The sequence below is a fragment of the Dreissena polymorpha genome, chromosome 13 (assembly GCF_020536995.1).
Source record: "Dreissena polymorpha isolate Duluth1 chromosome 13, UMN_Dpol_1.0, whole genome shotgun sequence".
Classification (NCBI taxonomy): Eukaryota; Metazoa; Mollusca; class Bivalvia; order Myida; family Dreissenidae; genus Dreissena; species Dreissena polymorpha.
The window spans coordinates 54,107,786-54,131,931 of NC_068367.1; the positions used below are offsets into that span (position 1 = coordinate 54,107,786).

The window sequence follows — 24,146 nt, forward strand, 5'->3', positions numbered from 1 at the left end:
CAATTTACCAAAGCGTGAAAAGATCCCTTTAAGTTCTACCCACATTCTCGCTCGTTGTTCCGATACAAAAGGCTCATATCCAGATGCGGACGAATTATTTGACGACAAATGAATTCGTTAGAAACAGGTTAACAAAATAAAATTATCATCTGTTAAAGTAAGAAAGCCCTCAGAAATTTTTAAATCATTTTCCTTTACTTTTTCCGCTTTTGTGGAATTGTCCTACTTGTGACTCGAATGTAGTTTTTATACAGTTCTTTCACCAAACTTGAACAAAATTTTAATAAACAAAGCGTTAAAACTTATGCAAAGTGAAACAGTATTTTAAAACAACCTATCATGTAGGTAGACATGCAGTTTCTAGCTCCGATTCTGGCAGGTTACATTTTATTCTTATGCCTTCAGTGTTCCGTTAAAAATGAGAAATGGTGCTTTGAAACCTTAAATTATGGTGATGTCCCTTGTTCGCAAGTTTACATCAAAATTTTATTTACAAAAAGGTAATTTCTCAACATATCCTTATTTGATCGAACATTTGCGATAAAGGGTGGACCAGATCACAATGTTAACTTTTACACAAGCATAAATCAAACTTTGTATCCTTTTAATTGAATTCTTTTTATACACACAACATAATGTACTATATTCCGGACTCATTTTGTTTCGGATACTTGGTAAACGCGATAACCAAAACTTGGATCTTGATTATCCAAGAAAGTTGCCACTTTTAAACGATACAATTTGAGTATCTGTGCAAGGGAAACTTCATTCATCATTTATAAAAAAATGTCATTTTGTTTTGAATTCAGGAATGAAGATGGCAAATTCTTACTATTAAATAATGTCAGTTCTAACTTCTGTCTGAGATAATGTTTTTTTTTTCAATGACATATTACACATGCATGGTATTCTTAATATTGGAATTAATATTCTAAATAAACGCATTGCTTTTAGTAGCACATATTGCACAAATATTGTGAATATCAATTGTTTATATTAATATAATTGCACTTTGTCCTATTTTCAATAAGGCCTTTATTTAGAACAATAGTGGCAATATCTAGAACATGTCCTATTTTCAATAGACCAGTTGACGAGTGACGTCACGCGCACCTGCAAAAATTAGACTCCGCCCACTGGTTGGCAAAAAGAGGTGATATTCATATAAGCGCATATAGAGAAGGTTGAAATAATAATCGTTTTTATTGATAATCATGCACTATATCAAATATAATTTTACTAACTATGTCTGAATAAAACATAAGCGTGCAAGGAAATGCATTTTTGGAACAATTATATTGTTGTTATTATTTGTTTTTAATATAAACAAACTCTGGAGTGGAACACAATATACGAGCGCGGTATGCGGTTACCATAAAAATCTCTACTTGGCACATCTTCGCGACCATTTTTTAGATAAAAAATTCTCTGATATTGAAATTCTTTCAGAATAAATTAAATTTAATGAACGAACAAAAATAAGGATATAAACAAATAGATCGACTTTATGTACGCAACATATAGTAACTGATTTGAACATTTATGCCTGTAAAAACTTGCCTTGCCATTAAGGTAGCGCACCTCTAATGATTTCCCGCGATTTCTTCGAAGGTTGAAGAGCCTACTATTAGGTGCCGTAGCCTAGTGGTTAAGGCGATAGACTAGAAATCTTTTGGGATATTCCCGCGCAGGTTCGAATCCTGCCGACGACGTATACTTTTTTGCGACGCGTTTTATTTATTTTCTTACGTAATTTGATTTAATTTGGCATATAAGCTATATTTATTGTTAAATATGTTGCAATTTTTATGCACATTCTTCAATTATTAAAATTAAAACAACGTTATGGCGAAATTGGGTGATTTACTGTTGAAAATACGAACCATGCATGTTGCATTTTTATTTTTATTTCAAAAAGTAAACGGTAAATCTGTCTAGTTCTTGGTATTTTTGCTGTATATAGTGTTTCTATAAAAACTAAGTTTAAAATATGACTTAAATGATACTATTTTGAATTTTATGACACTTTGTTTTTAACCGACCCAATTTTTACTTGGCTGAAATCACTTACATTTCATGGCGCTCTTCAATAGATAAAAATTTGTAAAAAATAAATGTCTGTAAAAGAATACTTATTTCATCTTGTTTAAACTTTAAACACCTTTACAGCATCTGTACACACCAACTGCATGCCCATATTTGGAAATTTGAATGAATTATGGAACTTTTATATACCCCAGGGGTGAAAATAAACTGGACAAAAGCCGAGCGTGGGGGTGGTTTTGAAAAAATCGGTATATTTTTTTAAAAAGCATGGAAAGCCTACCTACAAATTTGCATGTAGTTCAGTGAAATGATGCTGATTAAGAAAATAATTAATTAGATTATGTTTGGATATGTGCCCATTAGAGGTGCGCTACCTTAAATAAATTCTCTTGATAAATGTAATTGTTTTTATTTAATTATTCACACCAATTTTGACACTCTTTGTTTCAGCGTTTTTAACCCGGTGTTTTATTGCACCTTTGTTCATCATAAAGCGATTATCTCGTTATGATCGGATTCTGTCCAAACAATTACAAAGAACACATTGTGTGATAAATCCAGGGACCTATTCTTGGACCTCTGCATAAACCACATGTGGCATACAAGTGTCTGGTCATTAAACACAATTTATGATACCTCCATGTCATCTCTTGGCATATTGAGCGATCATCTAAGCAAAATTGTAAAGCCAAAATACTAACAGTTGCTTAAATAAAATATTTTAGCATATTTAAAAAAATGAAGATAGTTGTTCGAAATGGATAAACAGGAATTAGTGTTTGTATATATTAGCCTGTTTAATCATAATAATAGTGTTAATAACTATAAATAAAAAATATTGTGCAATTTCAATGCTACGCAATTAACGTATTTAACGAGTACCGGCAAATGTAAACTCGGCTATAACGTGTTAAGATTGTATGTTTCTGTAGTGTACGAAATGACATCATGAAAACAAGCAAACAACAAAAGGGTAAAAAATACTTGCGTAAAATAAATTAATATATAGATTTATTTATCATAAAATGCTAGATTGTTATCACTCGTTATCACCAGTAAAGAGGGTGCATGCAAAGACAGTTTTATTTGCTTAATATGCAGTTCTTGTTTTTCATATGTATGCTAAACTTTATGATATTGTCATTCGATGGAAACGAAACCGTAATTCATTCCATGGAAAATAAAATTACTACAATGTTTATAAATTGTAATGTATTCCGCTTTTAGGGCTTCGTTTTATAATTGATTAAATGCCCCTCTTGCACTTTTGCTCGCTTATGAACAATAACAATATCTACACTTATAATTATAATCAAATTAATGTATGTGTTATTATCTTTGAAATATTATTTACCAAAATCTTACAATCACAAAGAAAAGGAAAGAATATTTATTGTTTTGTTTTGTTGGATTGCCAGTTTTTAGTCTTCCAACCACGTTTACTCTGATGTATTAATATTATTAATTATGCCCCCCTTCGAAGAAGAGGGGGTATATTGCTTTGCTCATGTCGGTCTGTCTGTCGGTCGGTCCGTCCGTCCGTCCACCAGATGGTTGTCAGACGATAACTCAAGAACGCTTGGGCCTAGGATCATAAACTTCATAGGTACATTGATCATGACTTGCAGATGACCCCTATTGATTTTAAGGTCAAAGGTCAAGGTCACGGTGACCCGAAATAGTAAAATGGTTTCCGGATGATAACTCAAGAACGTATACGCCTAGGATCATGAAACTTAATGGGTAGATTGATCATGACTCGCAGATGACCCCTATTGATTTTGAGGTCACTAGGTCAAAGGTCAAGGTCACGGTGACCTGAAATAGTAAAATGATTTTTGGATGATAATTCAAGAACGCATATGCCTAGGATCATGAAACTTTATAGGTAGATTGATCATGACTCGCAGATGACCCCTATTGATTTTCAGGTCACTAGGTCAAAGGTCAAGGTCACAGTGACCCGAAATAGTAAAATGATTTTCGGATGATAACTCAAGAACGCATATGCCTAGGATCATGAAACTTCATAGGTAGATTGATCATGACTCGCAGATGACCGCTATTGATTTTTAGGTCACAAGGTCAAAGGTCAAGGTCACAGTGCCCCGAAATAGTAAAATGATTTTCGAATGATAACTCAAGAACGCTTTTGCCTAGGATCATGACACTTCATAGGTACATTGATCATGACTCCCAGATGACCCCTATTGATTTTCAGGTCACTAGGTCAAAGGTCAAGGTCACAGTGACAAAAGTCGTATTCACACAATGGCTGCCAGTACAACGGACAGCCCATATGGGGGGCATGCATGTTTTACAAACAGCCCTTGTTCGTATTTTTATACAGAGGAAATTATATTTATGAAAATACATTTATTGGTACTAAATATTATATTTTTGCACTATTATTTAAGAGTTTTAATGCTTATTTCGGATTTTTGTACGGTTTTATTGACTAAACAAACGACATGTATACATGTTTTACGTTACTGTAACCAGTTTTTTTGCCAACCAGCCAGTGCGCATGCGCGGAAAATCCCGAATGTAAACAATAACATTCAACTGGTCTATAAGGCCTTTATTTAGAACACTAGTTGCAATATCTAGAACATCATTTTTAGAAGTATTTTGCCTATTTATTTTCAGACTTAATAGGCCTACTTGATTTGCTTATTTCAATTTTGCATGATAATGATTTACAAATTAAAAGTAAACAATTAAATTGAAACTTTTGCCAATTTGGTAATTTGCAGTTTATGACAACCACTTCAGAAGTACATTAACTCGGCTGCTAAACATGAGAGTACGTTTGGTACCAGCATTGGAAGATAATTACATGTACCTGCTCATAGATGAGTCAACTCAGACATGTGCTGCAGTAGATCCTGTTGAACCTGAAAAGGTAATGCAGTGTAGTCATATAATTTAAGAATATATGATAATGTTGCTTTTTAGATAGGACTGTATTCATGCAATATAATAATTTTGTAATAAGACAATTTTGCTGATAAAATAATAATTGGAGACCTGTAAAATTAGGTGAAAAACAGGGTTTTACTTGTTTGATGGAAAATATTGAGGACTCAATTTTTTTTTCATGAAACATAACTACTGTTGTATAACAAAAACTACAACAACAACAAAATGTATAACTTTGATTAACATTCTAACACTTGTTTTCTATAGACAAAGAAGGAAATCAAATGTGGGTTATTCTGCAATAACTTATGGGCGGAGCTTAATGTTTCGAAAATAGTTCTGAATAAATAAATAAAATATTGCAGTAAAATGCACGTGCTAAAACCCACTCTAAAAGAAATGTAAAAAATGTAGCATGTATATAAATGTAATGAAACAATAAATTGTATATTTGGTGATAAGTGGCATAATAACGTCTACAAAGAATGTTATTTGTTAGGAAACGTAATTCAGAAAACATTTATAGCATGTCAGCTTTTCAGTAGCATCAATAAACGTGACGTCATTAAGTTTCTACGATTGTTGTTTTCAATGAAAGTGACGTCATTTGCAAAATATTTATGAATGAAAATGACATCATATGTTTGTACAATTCAATGACGTCACTAAATAGTGAACTTAGTACTAAGAAGGGCGGAGTATTGAAAAATATAGTTCACGTCCTAAAGCTTGAACTAAATCAATCAGAATCGTGTTAGAATCAAAATTATATTTTTCTATGATGGTTGGTTGTCGAATAACCCACAGTAAGTTGTATAGATGCGTGTTATCAAATCCTACGCATCTATACTCCTTACTGTGGGTTATTCAACAACAAACCATGATAGAAAAATATTATTTCTTAAATATACAATAATGCTAGCTAAATAGCGACATACATGCTAGAAAGCTTTCAATTGAATTTTTAAAGTTATAATGTAAAGTTATAATGTAAAACAAAATTATGGAGATGGTTTCTGAAGTTTTACTAGGTAACTGGTATTTAATTTGTATTGTTTTCTGCCATCGTTGTCAAGAAAGCATTTCATTTTAATATATTGAGGGATGAGTTTGACCTTGAATATTTGTAATCTGAACACTTAGATGTATTCACAAGAGTCCTCTCACAGAGGTTACCCTTGTTCATTTAAATAAGCTGACTGCAAAAGCTGTATCATGACGATACATCTACATCCTTTGACCTACGACATTGACAAGTATTACCTTTACCTTTGGAGTAGACACACATGCTTTGCGTGCAACACATTGTTACGAAACCATTAACATTTGCAAAGGTTTTTTTGACCCCAAAACAACCCTCTATAAAAATGCCAGTAAAAATTTGATGAATATTTACATTAACAATTAAGCCTCCTTTTGGGAATACTTGACTTTATGCATGTGTACTAAGTGTCATCCCAGATAAGCCTGTACAGTCTGAACAGGCTAATAAGGGGGGGGGGCACTTTCTGCTTTTATGGTATGTTTGGTTTAAAGGAAGCCTCTTCTAAACAAAAATCTATTTCAGGCAGAAAGTCTCTTACCAGATTAGCTTGTCAGGACTGCACATGCTAATCTGGGACGACACTTTACACACATGCATTAAGCCCAGTTTTCACTGTAAGTGCCAGGTTTTTTTTCCACTCTTTGGGAAGATAGCCCATGGCTTTGGAATTGGGAATTTTATCGGCATTTTCATGAAATTGGGAAAATAAATTCATTAGCCTTTTTTTCCACACGAAAAGTCCACTGATTAGGGAAATACTAAATTTGATTTAACTCTTTATAATCATTCAAATTAAAAGAAAAAAATAATATAATACTTTGTTAGATGTAATTGAATTAAAATTGAGATAAAATACACATAAGACTTCTTTCTAAAAAAAAAAAAAAATTTTTTTTTTTTTGGCAATTGGGATTTTTTTGCCACATTTTGGGAACAAAGTATACCTTTTGGGATTGGGAACATAGCCGAATTTCGGCTATAAAATCGGGCCATAAAAAACCCTGAGTGCTCAAATAATTATAAAAATTGTGTCCTATCCAGCTGCTCAAAGCTGTAGAGGAAGAGCAGGTGACCTTGAGCTGCGTTCTGACGACCCATCATCACTGGGACCACGCTGGCGGTAATGTGGAGCTTATCAAGAAGACTGGGCCACTGCCTGTGTACGGCGGTGACGACCGCATAGGGGCCCTCACTGAGAAAGTGGGGCACAACAGGCAACTGACAGTATATTGACATTCTCTTGCTAGCTCTTCGTAAGCTTTTATCGATGTCCTCTTATACAATACACAAAGCACTTTAAAAAATTGAGTCGATACACAACATCTTGTTGTTAGTATATCTCAATTTTAAATAGTCTTGTTGTATTGAAGAAACAATGGATGGTATGTGACGGAATAAAATGTACATGAGATAATGTCAGCACTTAAAGAAGATTTTTGTTTAAGTCCTCCTACTGATATTTTGTCTTGTTTTTTGTTTATTTTGTTAGAAAAAAAAGACAAATCCAAAAATAAAAATAGGTTATACCGGACTAATTTTTAGATTTCCTGCAAAGATTTAAATGATATTATTGAATACGACTCAACTCAAATACAGTATCAACCTAGATGAAAAACCATAATTACTGATAACTAACTTTTTTCACATGTTATTGTTAATATGACAATTATAATATCAAATTAAGTGGTCACCCATTGTTAGTGATGATATCTTGAATCAGAACTACACTTTATTGCAGCAGGCTTGTGAAAAAGAAATGCCCACAATTGAAATAAAACATTCAAACTTTTTATAGTCTATGTCAGGTGTTACCTCAGCTGTCCTGTGTCTTCAGCTTTAAGCTTGTAACCACTCAAGAGACTACATTTACCACAGAGATGCACCTTCAAATATGTCTTTGTGGTTCTTTTATCAGTAGTTACAGAAACCATTCATTATACTATAAAAGCAAAAGAAAAGTGGAGCGACCTGTGTTGAGAAATGCTTATTAAAATGAAAATTTATTGGTTTCATATTGTTTTTATGACCCCGTATCGAATGATCGGGGATATATTGTTTTTGGCCTGTCTGTCTGTCATTCTTTCTGTCTGTCTGTCATTCTATCTGTCTGTCATTCTGTCCCAAAACTTTAACCTTGGTCGTTTTGCAATATTGAAGATAACAACTTGATATTTGGCATGCATGTGTATCTCATGGAGCTGCACATTTTGAGAGGTGAAAGGTCAAGGTCATCCTTCAAGGTCAAAGGTCAAATATATGGCTTCAAAGCGGCGCAGTAGGGGGAATTGTTTTTCACAAACACAGCTCTTGTTTTGTCTTGTAAATGATAACAGACGAATAAGAATTTAATTACTTTTGTTATTACAGCTAGGTAACTTGAACATCCGGTGTCTGTTCACACCTTGCCACACTACTGGCCACATTTGCTACTATGTGACAGGGGAAGGAGAAGAACCAGCTGTATTCACAGGTCAGTATGGGCCATATTTGCTGCTATGTGACAGGGGAGGGAGTAGAACCAGCTGTATTCACAGGTCAGTACGGGCCACATTTGCTGCAGGGGAAGGAGTGAAACTAGCTGTATTCACAGGTCAGTATGGGTCACACTCGCTACTTTGTGACAGGGCAGGGAGTAGAACCAGCAGTATTCACAGGTCAGTACGGGCCACATTTGCTACTATGTGACAGGGGAGAGAGTAGAACCAGCTGTATGCACAGGTCAGTTTGGGCCATATTTGCTACTATGTGACAGGGGAGGGAGTAGAACCAGCAGTATTCACAGGTCAGTACATGTACGGACCATATTGGCTACAATGTGACGGGAGGGAGTAGAACCAGCTGTATTCACAGGTCAGTACGGGCCATATTTGCTCTTATGTGACGGGAGGGAGTAGAACCAGCTGTATTCACAGGTCAGTATGGGTCATATTTGTTGCTATGACAATATGACAGGGGAGGTAGTAGAAACTGCTGAATTCACAGGTCAGTGTTAGAGCAAGGTTGCAAAACTAATATTTTGGCCACACTCGTTCTTAATATTGCTTGAACAGAAGACTTGTGAGTGTATTCTAGATAATCTAATGGCCCTCCAATGTTTTTCATTTTAGGAATGAGGCCGGTCCCTTTGGATTGGGAAAAATCTACACATTTTGACTAACATTTGGAAATTAGTGTTGTTACAGTTGTTTTTCTTCAAAATTGAAAATAACTACTAAAATTAAACTTATAGAGCTGGATTGGAGATAAACACTAAATGTTGAGATTTACATTAATTTTTTTGAAAACCGTCAACTGGGAATTGTTAGGTCCCAATTAAAAAAAACACACATATATTTGTTTCCATTGGAAATGGGGCCGAATACCAGCCCTGACTTTAAACTAAAAAAAAAAACACTGCCCCCTCAGACTTTCCAGGTCATTGGCTAGTGTGGCCCTATAAATTTCCATCCCTGTGTAAAAGTGTCATACCAGTACACTTCAACTTTGTTGTCTGTCAGATGTCAGAAAAAACAACAGTTTTGCCCCTATAGCTGGTGAAAAATTCTCAATTTTGATCATCCAATGAAATGGCATTTGGGCCATACAAAGCTGTCCTTTTTTATGGCTTGAAGCTAATGTCCAAAAGAGGCACAAAATTATGTTGTAGGCAAAACACACATGTACACAACAAACTTACAAAAACAAACAGGCTTGGACGATCAATGAAAAGCATTTAGGGTTAAAACAAATTTAAAGTAGATTCATACTTCACACTTGTCCCAGAATTATTCATACAAAATTAAAGTGTAAATAAAAACTAACCTCAACTTTTCATGGTTTAAATGGTTCAAATGAGATAGCAATCTAAAAGAGAATACTGTTCAATTTAATAACATTTAGCTACTCAATGGTTATGTGCATACCAGAGAAACAGTAACTTTCTGAGTCACGATAAAATGAAACCAAAATGAGTAAAATCAGCTACATATCATCGTCATAAGCATTCACAAATTATGATATAGTTTAACCCTTTCAGTGCGGGAACCGAATTTTGAAGGCCTTTGCAAACAGTTTGGATCTAGATGAGGCGCCACAAAACGTGGCGTCTCATCAGGATCCAAACTGTTTGCTATTCTGGTAGTATTTTTTGAAAAAAAAATCGAAGAAAATGCTAATTCTAGAAATTCAGCAGACGACATTTTAGCAGAAGACAAATTTCCCAGCATGCAAAGGGTCAACATTCAGATCATCATCATGCAATTCAGGGAAAATTGTGGTAAAATCAAAATAATTTATGGCTTAGTGTTGGCCATTGCGTGAATAACCAATGCTTTGTCATAGGGATGCTTGTTATTAAACCTCTAAGGCTATCAGCCTGGTAGTTTAATTCTTAGGCATTGGAACTCAACACTGTTGGTTATAACAGCAATAACCAACACTGAAACAGAAATTATTTCTTAAATAAAGAATGGTGCACTTCTGTTTTATTTTGCTCTAAGTAGTCTACTATTATGTAGTGTATTATGTTTTCAAAAATAATCTTTCTTCCTCTCATGCATCCTTATTGTGTTTTGTAGGGGATACATTGTTCAGTGCTGGTTGTGGACGGTTCTTTGAGGGAACTCCCCCAGAGATGTACAAGGCTTTGATTGAAATCCTGGGGAATCTACCAGCAAAAACTGTATGTTTGCATGCTGAAATTAAACTAGATTTGCCCATACTACTATTAAACTGAGACTGTTAATTGCAATGAACAGAGTTACGTTTAAAGGGACTTGTTAACATATTTTGGCATCTTTTGAATTCACCATTTACTGGTTTAAATTGATAAATATAAACATTGGAACTAAAGAGCTCCAGTATAAAACAAGAATACAATTTAAGAAAGAAAAACAGTTATCCTCACCTGGACTCGAACCACCGACCTTTGGAGGGTTTAATTCGTCAAAAGATGCATAAAATGAATATTTTAGAGCATGTTTAAGTTCAGTATTATTGTTTCCTGACAAACAACATAACTATGTAGAATATTTGCAAATCTTAAAACAATTTTGTCAATTTTCTGAACTGTTAACAGGTTCCTTGAAACATATTTATTTCAAACAAAAAATTGTAAACAACATTTATAATATGTACATGTTCCAAAGGAATTGGAACAAAAGACAAGGTCTTATATATATGGTTCTTCTCCCTAGGTATATATACAGGTGCATGTTATGGGAGTTTCATTTGTTATAGGTAATTGGATGACAGTTGAAAGGTGTAGGAGATAAAGTGGCAAGGTGTAGGAGTTAAAGTGGCAGAAGTTTGGAAAAAGGAGAAAGAGGTTTTTTAAGACTTGAAAGAAAAAAACAACGTTTAGGAGTCTTTCTGTAGCATATTTACATATCAAATTGCTTGCTATTTAAAATAAGTTTATTAACTGCATCAGCTATTATAGTAATGGTTAAGTAGGAATGATTGTTGTGTCAATATACAATAGTTTCAATGCAGGGGACAGAATATATAAATTTCGTATTTATAAATTTACAACGAATGTGTTCATACTGGTTGCATTCGATAAAGTAACTTAATGTTGTTTCATGGTATCCACAGAGACATAAAGGGGTTGCTATTATGTTACATCTGGCTAGATGTTCATTTTAGGTGCTCCACTTTAATTTTAAAGTCAACAGTGTTTGAAAACTGTCAATAATTGGCTGAGATGTAACATTAATTATCCAATATTCTATTGTACTATTATGAGAAAGTCTTTAAAGACATAACTAAGTATAGATAATATTTTTATGTTGATTTTGTGGGTGCTTGACAGATTTACGAAAATAGGATATATTTTATAAGCAGAGTCATGCCTAAATGGGTCTTAAAAGCCAGCACAGCTAAAGACAAGCCTGTGCAGTGGCAGAGTCTGGTCATGACCTACCATGGCTGCTCATGAGACCAATAACCCTTGCTTGACTAAATGAGTCGTGTTTTGAGAAAACTCTGCATAATGCATGTGCGTAAAGTGTCGTCCCAGATTAGCCTGTGCAATCCGCACAGGCTAATCAGGGAAATACTTTCCGCTTTTATGACATTTTTGGTTAAAATAAAGTCTCTTCTTAGCAAAAATCCAATTTGGGCGGAAAGTGTCGTCCCTGGTTAGCCTGTGCGGACTGCACAGGCTAATCTGGGACGACACTTTACGCTCATGCATTATGCCCAGTTTTCTCAGAACTGGACTCATTTAGTGGACAACATAACTCCTGACCAGACAGCACTATTTTGCAGGCTAGTCTGGAGCTATGTTGGCATAGGGCACAAGACCCATTCTTGCAAGATGTGACTCAGGTAAACATTTTGCTTTTATTGTTTTAGAGGGTGTTCTGTGGACATGAATACACAATACAGAACTTGAAATATGCTGAGCATGTTGAGCCAGAGAATGCTTATATCCGTAACAAAATGGAATGGGCAAAGGTAATGCTTAACATGACCATTCATTGTTTGTACCAGAAAAAAATTACTCTGTGGCATATGAACATACATTCAAACTTTGCTACCATTGCATATGAATATACTTACAAACATTGTTACCACATGTATCAATTCGAACTAGCTTAAAATGGTAACAAGTTGATGATATACATATACTTGATTTTAACCCTTTCCCACTTAGAGACATATTTTGACTCATTTGTAGTCCCTTGGAAAGTTAAATTTAATGAAAGACCTTCCTAACTAGATTCAAGTTTTAAAGGCTTCATTTCCAATCCTTCTGAACAGACTGCGAGTTACTCACAGGCTGTTCTGGTTTTATGCTGTTTGCACATAGCCCTTTTCACTTTGCTTCTGAGTGGGAAAGGGTTAAATTATGTTTGCTTTTACCAGTTGAAATTTTTAATTCCGTGTATTGATCTTCAGAAACTAAGAGAATCCAATGTTCCTACGATACCATCAACTATTGAGGAAGAGAAGAAAATTAACCCATTTATGAGGGTCCAGTAAGTACATAAAGAATCATTTTCAGTATTTTGTAACATTTATAGCTCACCTGATTGCTCAGGTGAGCTTTTGTGACCGGTCTTTGTCCGTCGTCTGTCCGTCCGTCCTTCCTTATTTGTTCGTAAACACTCTAGAGGCCACAATTATTGTCCGATCTTCATGAAACTTGGTCAGAAGCTTCGTCCCAATGAAATCTCGGTCGAGTTTGAAATTGGGTTGTGCCGGGTCAAAAACTAGGTCACTAGGTCAAAAAAAAGAACAAACTTGTAAACACTGTAGAAGTCACATTTCATGCCCAATCTTCATGTTACTTTGTCAAAATGTTTGTCTTAATAATATGTTGGTTGAGTTCAAAAGAGATTCCGGTCCGTTAAAAAACATGGCCGCCAGTGGGCGGGGCAGTTTTCCTTATTTGGCTATAGAGAAACCTTGTAAACACTCTAGAAGTCACAATTTTTGCCCAATCATCATGAAAGTTGGTCAAAACATTGGTTTTATTGATTTTTCGGACGAGTTCGAAAATGGTCCAGATCGGTGAAAAAACATGGCCGCCAGTGGGCGGGCATTTTTCTCTATATGTATATAGTGAAAACATGTGAACACTCTAGAAGTCACATTTTTGGCTCAATTTTCATGAACTTTGGTCAGAACATTTGTTTCCTTGATAAGAGAGTTGAGTTCAAAAATGGTTCCGGTTAGTTGAATAACATGGCTGCCGGGGGGGCAGTTTTCTTATATTTATACATAGTAAAAAAAGCTTGTGAAAACTCTAGAAGTCACATTTTTTGCCCAATCATCATGAAACTTGGTGAAAGATTGGTTTTATATATATCACATAATTAATGCCATAATTATTGCCCTTAGATTGTCCAATTTTTCATTATATTATACAAAATCCTTGTAAACACTTAAGAGGTCACAATTTTGTTTCAGATTTTATGAATCTTGGTCATAATATTTATTTTTGTAAGCAAAGTTTGATGTTTGGTAAGGGGGGATCAACTCAAAATATAGGTCAACAGGTCAAATCTTCAGAAAACAAAAACACTCCATATGCCAGAGTTTTGGTTCAATAATGATGAAACTTGACCAGGATGTTTGTCTGGACAATATCTAGGTCAAGTTTGACGTTTGGTAAAGATTGAATGAACCGACTCCTCTCAGGTGAGCGAACTAGGGCCATCTTGGCCCTCTTGTTTACATAGTAACGGCATCTCCAATAGGAAACAGATATTGTCAATGTAAGTTACTAATGGTTAAAAAATGTGTTTTGAAACATATTATCTTCCCTTACTGTCAGAGGACTATATAATTGTGTTTATGCCCCCAGATCGAATGATCGGGGGTATACCTATTGTTTTTGGCCTGTCTGTCTGTCTGTCATTGTATGTGCGTGTCTGTCCCAAAATTTTAAACTTGGTCATAACTTTTGCAATATTGAAGATAGTAACTTGATATTTGGCATGCATGTATCTCATATAGCTGCACATTTTGAGTGGAGAAAGGTCAAGGTCATCCTTCAAGGTCAAAGGTCAAATATATGGCTTCAAAGTGGCGCAGTAGGGGGCATTGTGTTTCTGACAAACACATCTCTTGTTAATATTTGTATTATTATATGATGTTAATTTATAAATGAACCCAATTTCGTTGATTGAGACAATATTATGTGAATGACAACGTATTTAATATGCTTGAAAATCTGATTTTCCCAGCATAATATTTTTTGTATAAAAATAGCTGTAATTGATTCCTATTACTTGACTATATGAATAACTTTTTTTTCAAAAGAAGACAGGAAACATAAATGGACATTATGTTAATAACATAATTTTTCAAATGACGGTTGGCGCTCATTTAATTTGTTTATCAAAAAGCGTGTGCAAGTATAATGTTAGTAAAAGATTACTTATATATAGCTAGACATATAATAAAACAATTAATATTGACAAAAAGCTGTAGAATATGATGTGCATCAGAAAAATAATCCATGGGAAATTATTGTAGTATTTAAGACAGATTAACTGGCTCTTATAATATTTAGAAAGAGTTATGGTGGTTAAATATTTAAAAAAGAGTTGAGGTCTTTTAATATTAAACAAATAGTTATGGTCCTTTATTTATTTATTTATTTTTTAGCTCACCTGAGCACAATGTGCTTATGGTGAGCTTTTGTGATCCTCTTTTGTCCGTCGTGCGTTGTCCGTTGAGCGACGCAAACATTTGCCTTGTTCACTCTCTAGAGGCCACATTTATTGTCCAATCTTCATGAAATTTGGTCAGAAGATTAGTTTCAATGATATCTTCGATGAGTTCGAAAATGGTTACTTTTGTTTGAAAAACATGGCTGCCAAGGGGGGGGCATTTTTCCTTATATGGCTATATATGGCTATAGTAAAATCTTGTTAACACTCTAGAGGCCACATTTATTGTCTGATCTTCATGAAACTTGGTCAGAAGATTCATCCCAATAATATCTTGGACGAGTTCGAAAATGATTCCGGTTGGTTGAAAAACATGGCCGCCAGGGGGCGGGGCATTTTTCCTTATATGGCTTTAGTAAAACCTTGTTAACACTCTAGAGGCCACATTTATTTTCCAATCTTCATGAAACTTGCTCAGAAGATTTGTTCCACTGATATCTTTGATGAGTTCAAAAATGGTAACCTTTGCTTGAAAAACATGGCTGCCAAGGGGCGGGGCATTTTTCCTTAAATGGCTATTTATGGCTATGGTAAAATCTTGTTAACACTCTAGAGGCCACATTTATTGTCCAATCTTAATGAAACTTGGTCAGAAGATTCATCCCACTAATATCTTGGACGAGTTGGAACATGATGCCTGTTGGTTGAAAAACATGGCCGCCAGGGGCGGGGCATTTTTCCTTATATGGCTTTAGTAAAACCTTGTTAACACTCTAGAGGCCACATTTATTGTCCAATCTTGATAAATATAGTCAGAAGATTTGTCTTAATTATATCTTGGATGAGTTTGAAAATGGTTAAGTTTGCTTGAATAACATGGCCGCCAAGGGGCGGGGCATTTTTCCTTATATGGCTTTATAAGGCTATATTAAAATCTTGTTAACACTCTAGAGTCCACATTTATAGTCCGATCTTAATGAAACTTGGTCAGAAAATTCGTACCCAATAATATCTTGGATGAGTTCGAAAATAATTATGTTTGCTTACAAAAAAAATGGCTTCCAAGGGGCAGGGCATTTTTCCTTATATGGCTATAGTAAAATCTTGTTAACACTCTAGAGGCCACATTTACTGTCCGATCTGCATGAAAGCAGAAGATTCATCCCGATAATATCTTTGATGTGTTCAAAAATGATGCCGGTTGGTTGAAAAACATGGCTGCCAGGGGGCGGGGCATTTTTCCTTATATGGCTATAGTAAAACCTTGTTAACACTCTAGAGGCCACATTTATTTTCGATCTTCGTGAAACTTGGTCAGAAGATTTGTCCCAATAATATCTTGTTATCTCAGGTGAGCGACTTTGGGCCTTTCAGGCCCTCTTGTTTGTTTTTTTTTCATTTTTTATTTATTTAAATATTTTTATGCCCCCCTTCGAAGAAAGGGGGTATATTGCTTTGCTCATGTCGTTCGGTCTGTCGGTTGGTCTGTCGGTCGGTCGGTCCGTCCACCAGGTGGTTGTCAGACGATAACTCAAGAACGCTTAGGCCTAGGATCATGAACTTTCATAGGTACATTGATCATGACTCACAGATGACCCCTATTGATTTTGAGGTCACTAGGTCAAAGGTCAAGGTCACTGTGACCTGAAATAGTAAAATGGTGTCCGGATGATAATTCAAGAACGCTTATGCCTAGGATCATGAAACTTCATAGGTAGATTGATCATGACTAGCAGATGACCCCTATTGATTTTCAGGTCACTAGGTCAAAGGTCAAGGTCACGGTGACCCGAAATAGTAAAATGGTTTCCGGATGATAATTCAAAAACCCTTATGCCTAGGATCATGAAACTTGATAGGTAGATTGATCATGACTAGCAGATGACCCCTAGTGATTTTCAGGTCACTAGGTCAAAGGTCAAGGTCACGGTGACCCGAAATAGTAAAATGGTTTCCGGATGATAACTCAAGAACGCTTATGCCTAGGATCATGAAACTTGATAGGTACATTGATCATGACTCGCAGATGACCCCTATTGATTTTCAGGTCACTAGGTCAAAGGTCGAGGTCACAGTGACCCGAAATAGTAAAATGGTTTCCTGATGATAACTCTGATAACTCAGGAAAGCTTATGGCTAGGATCATGAAACTTGATAGGTGCATTGATCATGACTCGCAGATGACCCCTATTGATTTTCAGGTCACTAGGTCAAAGGTCAAGGTCACAGTGACAAAAAACATATTTACAAAATGGCTGTCACTACAACTTAGAGCCCATATGGGGGGCATGCATGTTTTACAAACAGCCCTTGTTATATTAAATATTTAAGAAAGAGTTGTGGTCCTTTAATATTTTAGAAAGAGTTATGGTCCGTAAATATTTAAGGAAGAGTTATTGTCCCTAAATATGTAAGAAAGAGTTATGGCCCTTTTATATTTAAGGAAGAATAATGGTCTTCTTATATTAAAGGAATGGTTATGGCCCTTTAATATTAAAGAAATAATTATTGTCCATTTATTATTTAAGGAAGAGCTCTGGCCCTTTAATATTAAAGGAAGAGTTTTGACCCTTTTAATATTAAAGGAAGAGCTCTGGCCCTTTAATATTAAAGGAAGAGTTATGGCCCTTTAATATTTGAGGAAGAATTATGGACCTGTAATATTAAAGGAAGAGTTATGGCACTTAAATATTGAAGGAAGAGTTATGGTCCTATAATAGTCAAGGAAAAGTTAAGGCCCTTTAACATTTAAGGAAGAGTTATGGCTGTTTAACATTTAAGGAAGAGTTATGGTCCTTAAATGTTTAAGGAACAGTTATTGCCCTTTTATATTGATGGAAGAGTTATGGCCTTTAATATTTAAGGAAGAGTTATGGACCTTTAATTATTAAGAAACAGTTATGGCCCTTTAATATTTAAGGAAGAGTTATGGTCCTTTAATATTTAAGGAAGAGATATGATCTTTGTTTACTACATATCCTCTTCAAGCCATTTATCAAGTTATGAAAAGGTATCCATTAAACCCCTTCGGTACTTCTTGAGTCATGTTCTTTTACAAAAAGCAGGATGGATGGATAATGTGGATAATCTTTTAATTTTCACTTCCATGTCTTTAAAAATGATGGAATAAACATGATAAATGAAGGCCCCCATAAAGGTTGATTAGTGCAACTAATAAGCAAAATAGGGCAAATATCTCCCAATACTACTGGTATGTCATCCTTTAAAATATTGGTAAACAAGAAAGTGTGCACTTTAAAGTCATTTACATTCGTTGGCATGAATTTTTTTTATTTTTTTTAACAAATGAATTTTTTCGCAGAGACATAAATTCTTGCATTTCTGACTTTGGACAAAAAAAAGAGAAATTTGCATCAGTGATTTTCCTTTGTGTTTGTGTTAAATTTGTTGATAGGTCATCCCACAAAAACAAAGTATATTAATGTCCCACACGTAAAATTGATTTTACAGTGTTTCTTGATGTGCAAATCTGATAAAATAATGAACTCACATTTGTGAATTAATGCCAGTAAAACAAACCGGAAATTTCTTTGGTAGAAGCAGACATAACTGCGGAAAAGAAACACTTATTTTAAGCAAAATATTTAATGTTAAAGAACAAAGAAATGTGGGCATGTAGCAATACATTGCAAGGGTTTTTGGAAGCTGTATGTTCTGCCTGTTTTTATCTACAAGTATGCAATTTACAATCGCTCAGGTTTGCCCTTGATTGAAATATTTTTGTGTTCTTGTATTTTCCAGAGAAGGCAGCGTGCATCAACATGTGGGTGGGGCAACAGATCCGATTGAAGTTATGAGGCTATTACGACTAGAAAAGGACACTTTCAAAGCAAAGTGACAAGGTTTCTTTACTGTGCAACCTTGCGAAAAAAATTGATATGTGCAAATGAAGAGATATTTGGTGATCGTTACTCTTGCTTTTTGTGTGAAAAAATGTTAATTAACCTTCTCTTTCCTTAAATGTATACTTTTTCATATTTATGCCCCCCTTCGAAGAAGAGGGGGTATATTGCTTTGCTCATGTCGGTCTGTCGGTCGGTCGGTCCACCAGGTGGTTTCCGGATGATAACTCAAGAACGCTTGGGCCTAGGATCATGAAACTTCATAGGAACATTGATCATGACTCGCAGATGACCCCTATTGATTTTGAGGTTACTAGGTCAAAGGTCAAGGTCACGGTGACCCGAAATAGTAAAATGGTTTCCAGATGATAACTCAAGAACGCTTATGCCTAGAATCATGAAACTTGATAGGTAGATTGATAATGACTGACAGATGACCCCTATTGATTTTCAGGTCACTAGGTCAAAGGTCAAGGTCACGGTGACCCGAAATAGTAAAATGGTTTCCGGATGATAACTCAAGAACGCTTATGCCTAGGATCATGAAACTTGATAGGTAGATTGATAATGACTCGCAGATGACCCCTATTGATTTTCAGGTCACTAGGTCAAAGGTCAAGGTCACGGTGACCCGAAATAGTAACATGGTTTCCAGATGATAACTTAAGAACGCTTATGCCTAGGATCATGAAACTTGATAGATAGATTGATCAGGACTCGCAGATGACCCCTATTGATTTTCAGGTCACTAGGTCAAAGGTCAAGGTCACAGTGACAAAAAACATATTCACACAATGGCTGTCACTACAACGTAGAGCCCATATGGGGGGCATGCATGTTTTACAAACAGCCCTTGTTTATAGATAAATTAGAAGGTATAAAATTCAGTATAATTATAGACTTAGAGTAACCATTATAAGTTCCACTTAATTTTTCAATATTTATGTCCCCCTTTGAAGAAGAAGGGGTATATTGTTTTGCTCATATCGGTCAGTCGGTCCGTCGGTTGGTCGGTCCATTGGTCCGTCCACCAGATGGTTTCCGGATGATAACTCAAGAAAGCTTACGCCTAGGATCATGAAACTTCATAGGTACATTGATCATGACTCGCAGATGACCCCTGTTGATTTTCATGTCACAAGGTCAAAGGTCAAGGTCACAGTGACTCGAACCAGTAAAATGGTTTCCGGATGATTACTCAAGAACACTTACACCTAGGATCATGAAACTTCATAGTTACATTGATCATGACTCGCAGATGACCCCTATTGATTCTCAGGTCACTAGGTCAAAGGTCAAGGTCACGGTGACTCGAACCAGTAAAATGGTTTCCGGATGATAACTCAAGAACGCTTACGCCTAGGATCATGAAACTTCATAGGTACATTGATCATGACTCGCAGATGACCCCTATTGATTTTCAGGTCACTTGGTCAAAGGTCAAGGTCATGGTGACTCAAACCAGTAAAATGGTTTCCGGATGATAACTCAAGAACGCTTACGCCTAGGATCATGAAACTTCATAGGTACATTGATCATGACTCGCAGATGACCCCTATTGATTTTCAGGTCACTAGGTCAAAGGTCAAGGTCACAGTGACTCTAACCAGTAAAATGGTTTCCGGATGATAACTCAAGAACGCTTACGCCTAGGATCATGAAACTTCATAGGTACATTGATCATGACTCGCAGATGACCCCTATTGATTTTCAGGTCACTTGGTCAAAGGTCAAGGTCATGGTGACTCAAACCAGTAAAATGGTTTCCGGATGATAACTCAAGAACGCTTACGCCTAGGATCATGAAACTTCATAGGTACATTGATCATGACTCGCAGATGACCCCTATTGATTTTCAGGTCACTAGGTCAAAGGTCAAGGTCACAGTGACTCTAAATAGTAAAATGGTTTCTGGGTGATAACTCAAGAATGCTTACGCCTAGGATCATGAAAATTCATAGGTTCATTGATCATGACTGGCAGATGACCTGTATTAATTTTCAGGTCACTAGGTCAAAGGTCAAAGTCACAGTGACTCAAAACAGTAAAATGGTTTCCTGATGATAACGCAAGAATAATGAGGCCTAGGATAATGAAACTTCATGGGTACATTGATCATGACTGGCAGATGACCCCTATTGATTTTCAGGTCACTAGGTCAAAGGTCAAGGTCACAGTGACAGAAAACGTATTCACACAATGGCTGCCACTGCAACTGACAGCCCATATGGGGGGCATGCATGTTTTACAAACAGCCCTTGTTTTGAATTGAAATTGTAAATAACACAGAACTTTTTATGCTGCCCCCCCCCCCCCAAAAAAAAATGGGGGGAGCATAAAGTCGCCGCTTCGTCTGTCCATGTGTCCGTCCATCCGTGAACAACTTTTGTCCGGGCTATTTCTCAGCAATTAATGACCGGAATTCAATTAAACTTTATGGGAAGCTTCACTACCAAAAGGAGATGTGCATATTATCAGCCAGTTCTGGTCGGATGATTTTTCACAGAGTTATGGCCCTTTGAAATTCTCCATTAATGGTACATATAGTGCAATTCTTGTCCTGGCTATTTCTCAGCAACTAATGACTGGAATTCAATGAAACTTTATGGGAAGCTTCACTACCAAGAGGAGATGTGCATATTATCAGCCAGTTTTCGTCAGATGATTTTTCACAGAGTTATGACCCCTTGAAATTTTCGATTGTACATATAGTGCAATTCTTGTCCGAGCTATATCTCAGCAACTTATTACGGGAATTCAATGAAACTTTATGGGAAGCTTCACTACCAACAGGAAATATGCATATTATCAGTTATGGTCGGATGATTTTTCACAGAGTTATGGCCCTTTGAAATTTTCTATAAACTGTACATATAGTGCAATTCTTGTCTGGGCTATTTCTCCCCAACTACTGACTGGAATTCAATGAAGCTTTATGGGAAGCTTAACTACCTTGAGGAGATGCGCATGTTATTTGTGGGATCTGGTTAGATGATTTATTTAGAGAGTTATAGCCCTTTGAAATTTTTAAGTTGCTAAACCATACATCGTATTATTTTGTCCAAAGTTATGCTCCTCAAGATGTTTCCTTTTATCTGAATATATAGTGCAATATTGTGACAAAATAAACTTTGTGGAGCATCACCCGTTTCCGACGGTTTCTTGTTTCAAATGTGATGAAAACACATTTTTAACTCGTTCCAAATTAAAAAATATTGAAAAGAATTTCTATTTTTTTAGCATTTTATGATAAAATGTCTTACAATTACTAATCAGAACTAAATCTTGTAAAAAAAAAAATACATCTTACTTGAAAGTGCCACATTGGTATATTTTGGATAGGTTCGCATTTTATTACCTAATTTTTTACTTCAAAATCAGCTTTATGTGTAAATAAAATAAACAAACAATATTAGCATATAATATTGGCATGGAAAGAATCACAGCATACAAATAATGAGTTTTATTTACAGATATATTTGTTGTTTGTTATTATAGGTTTTAGTTGTGTACTAAATTCAATTTTATGTTTTTAAACATTAAGTTCCTTTTTGTTTTCCAGTTTGGTTGGTCTTAAATACAGTAAATTAGCCCTTATTTAAATAAATCTTTGAAATCAAAATTTTATTTTGATAATTTGATTAAGCCAAAGAAAGGTCTGGGTTGAATTGGTATGTTACTATTGTTTGTTTGAGGACAGCGCAGATTATTTAGAATTATTACCAAAGGACTAAATTTAAATAACTTCTTTCATTTGTATGGTTTTAAATTCATGCTTAAATGCAAACACATAGATTGTTCTTACTAGATCAAAGAAATTAACATGACATAACGAACAGTGATATGTTAATTATCTTGTAAATGATTAATGGAAACTTAGTCTAGTTACATTAGTGTTTAATTAATGCCTTGTATTTTTTTTACTTTTGTTCAATATTAACTGTTAAATGGCGCCCATTTTATGCTTTGCATCAATGGCCTTGTTGTTTGATACATGTATTATCAAGGATTGCAAGTACTTTTTCTGTTTAATTTTGGTCTTAGCCTTGAGGATTGAATGTTTTATGACGGTATTTGAAGTTTGTACAGTTACTCAAACTTTTTGTTTAACAATATGTGTAGGGTATGTCACACATGATAGATACATTCATTGTGTTGTCCATGTTTACTTTGTCCCTGCAGTGTTAATGATGCAATATAGTAGTACTTAACCGTCATGCTTGGTGTGAGGTTAACACTGGTCAATAAGACCCGTGTGTGTACAACAAATGCTTCTCAACATTTCATGGATTGAACTCTTCTGATGGCGTTGATTTGTTCGCATGCTTTTTTAAGTTTACTTTTTTTAGCACACTTGGGCACAAAGTGATTTCTCTATGTCGGGCATCATGCGGTGAGAGTTGGCAATTTTTATCTCGTTTTGTCTCTAGAACCAATTTTCTAGGCTGAGTTTTAATCTGGTTCTCATGTGCCCTAAAACTTGGCACCAGGTCAAATTTTAGAAAAACTCTGTGATCACTCTAGAGGCCACATTTAAGACTCAAATTCATGTAACTTGGCAAGAGTCTGAATTTTGGCACTATATACCAGTATGCCAAATTTGAATCTGGGTCACCAAAATGGGTGGTGAAATCTAATGAAAACCTGAGCTTTTATGAGTACATACAATACGTACAGTTAAGAGTTCTTCCTGTTATTTAACCACAGGTGGTTAGCGTGTGGCTATGATATTAAATACTAAAAACATCATTTTGAATGAAAAATAATCAAATTATAATGAAAAATCATTTTCTCTGAGAAAAAATAATTTCACTATCAAATATAAATATATATGTATATAAAACTGTTCCAACATTGGAAGATGTGTTGCGGTGGAAGTGTGGGGTATATAACTGAATGAACCATCCTTTATTTGGGGATGGGGAGTTCACAGTATGTCTACTTCATTCTGCATCGTAGCTAGGCGCACACGCCGAAGTCTCCAATAGGAATATGTATGTCTGTTTGTATGTCTGTGTATCTGGTTGTTCACGCATATCTTTCTCCATATATATAATAATTGACTGTGAACGAGTATCTATTAATAGATCCCGTAAAAACGGAAAAATTACGTTGTTGTGAAATATAATTATCTCCCTTGAAACACAAACATACTCATAATTTCAC

At 35.4% G+C, this 24,146-nt stretch overlaps 2 protein-coding genes across 7 annotated transcripts in view; both read left to right on the forward strand.

The window, feature by feature from the left end:
* LOC127855811 (uncharacterized) overlaps positions 1-8,312 on the forward strand; it is a 184,738-nt gene extending 176,426 nt beyond the window's left edge. The window contains exon 3 of the transcript XR_008037749.1: positions 8,235-8,312. The gene's annotated coding sequence lies outside the window, so the exon portion shown is untranslated. The remainder of the gene's footprint in view (positions 1-8,234) is intronic.
* On the forward strand, positions 346-23,192 carry LOC127855813 (hydroxyacylglutathione hydrolase, mitochondrial-like). Of its 6 annotated transcripts, none has more exons than XR_008037750.1 (9): positions 373-500; positions 4,803-4,951; positions 7,055-7,237; positions 8,381-8,483; positions 10,570-10,673; positions 12,350-12,451; positions 12,896-12,975; positions 18,880-20,564; positions 20,710-23,192. XR_008037750.1 is itself a non-coding variant. In XM_052391631.1 (8 exons), exons 1-8 carry the CDS (start codon positions 352-354, stop codon positions 18,974-18,976), a joined length of 846 nt encoding a protein of 281 aa, XP_052247591.1. In that variant the 5' UTR covers positions 346-351; the 3' UTR covers positions 18,977-23,192. The 6 variants fall into 6 exon arrangements, 3 of the variants coding, with proteins under 3 accessions (XP_052247591.1, XP_052247592.1, XP_052247590.1); XR_008037751.1 differs by having other exon boundaries at positions 18,880-20,361; positions 20,507-23,192; XR_008037752.1 differs by having other exon boundaries at positions 18,880-20,361; positions 20,797-23,192.
* Positions 23,193-24,146: the final 954 nt, after the last annotated feature.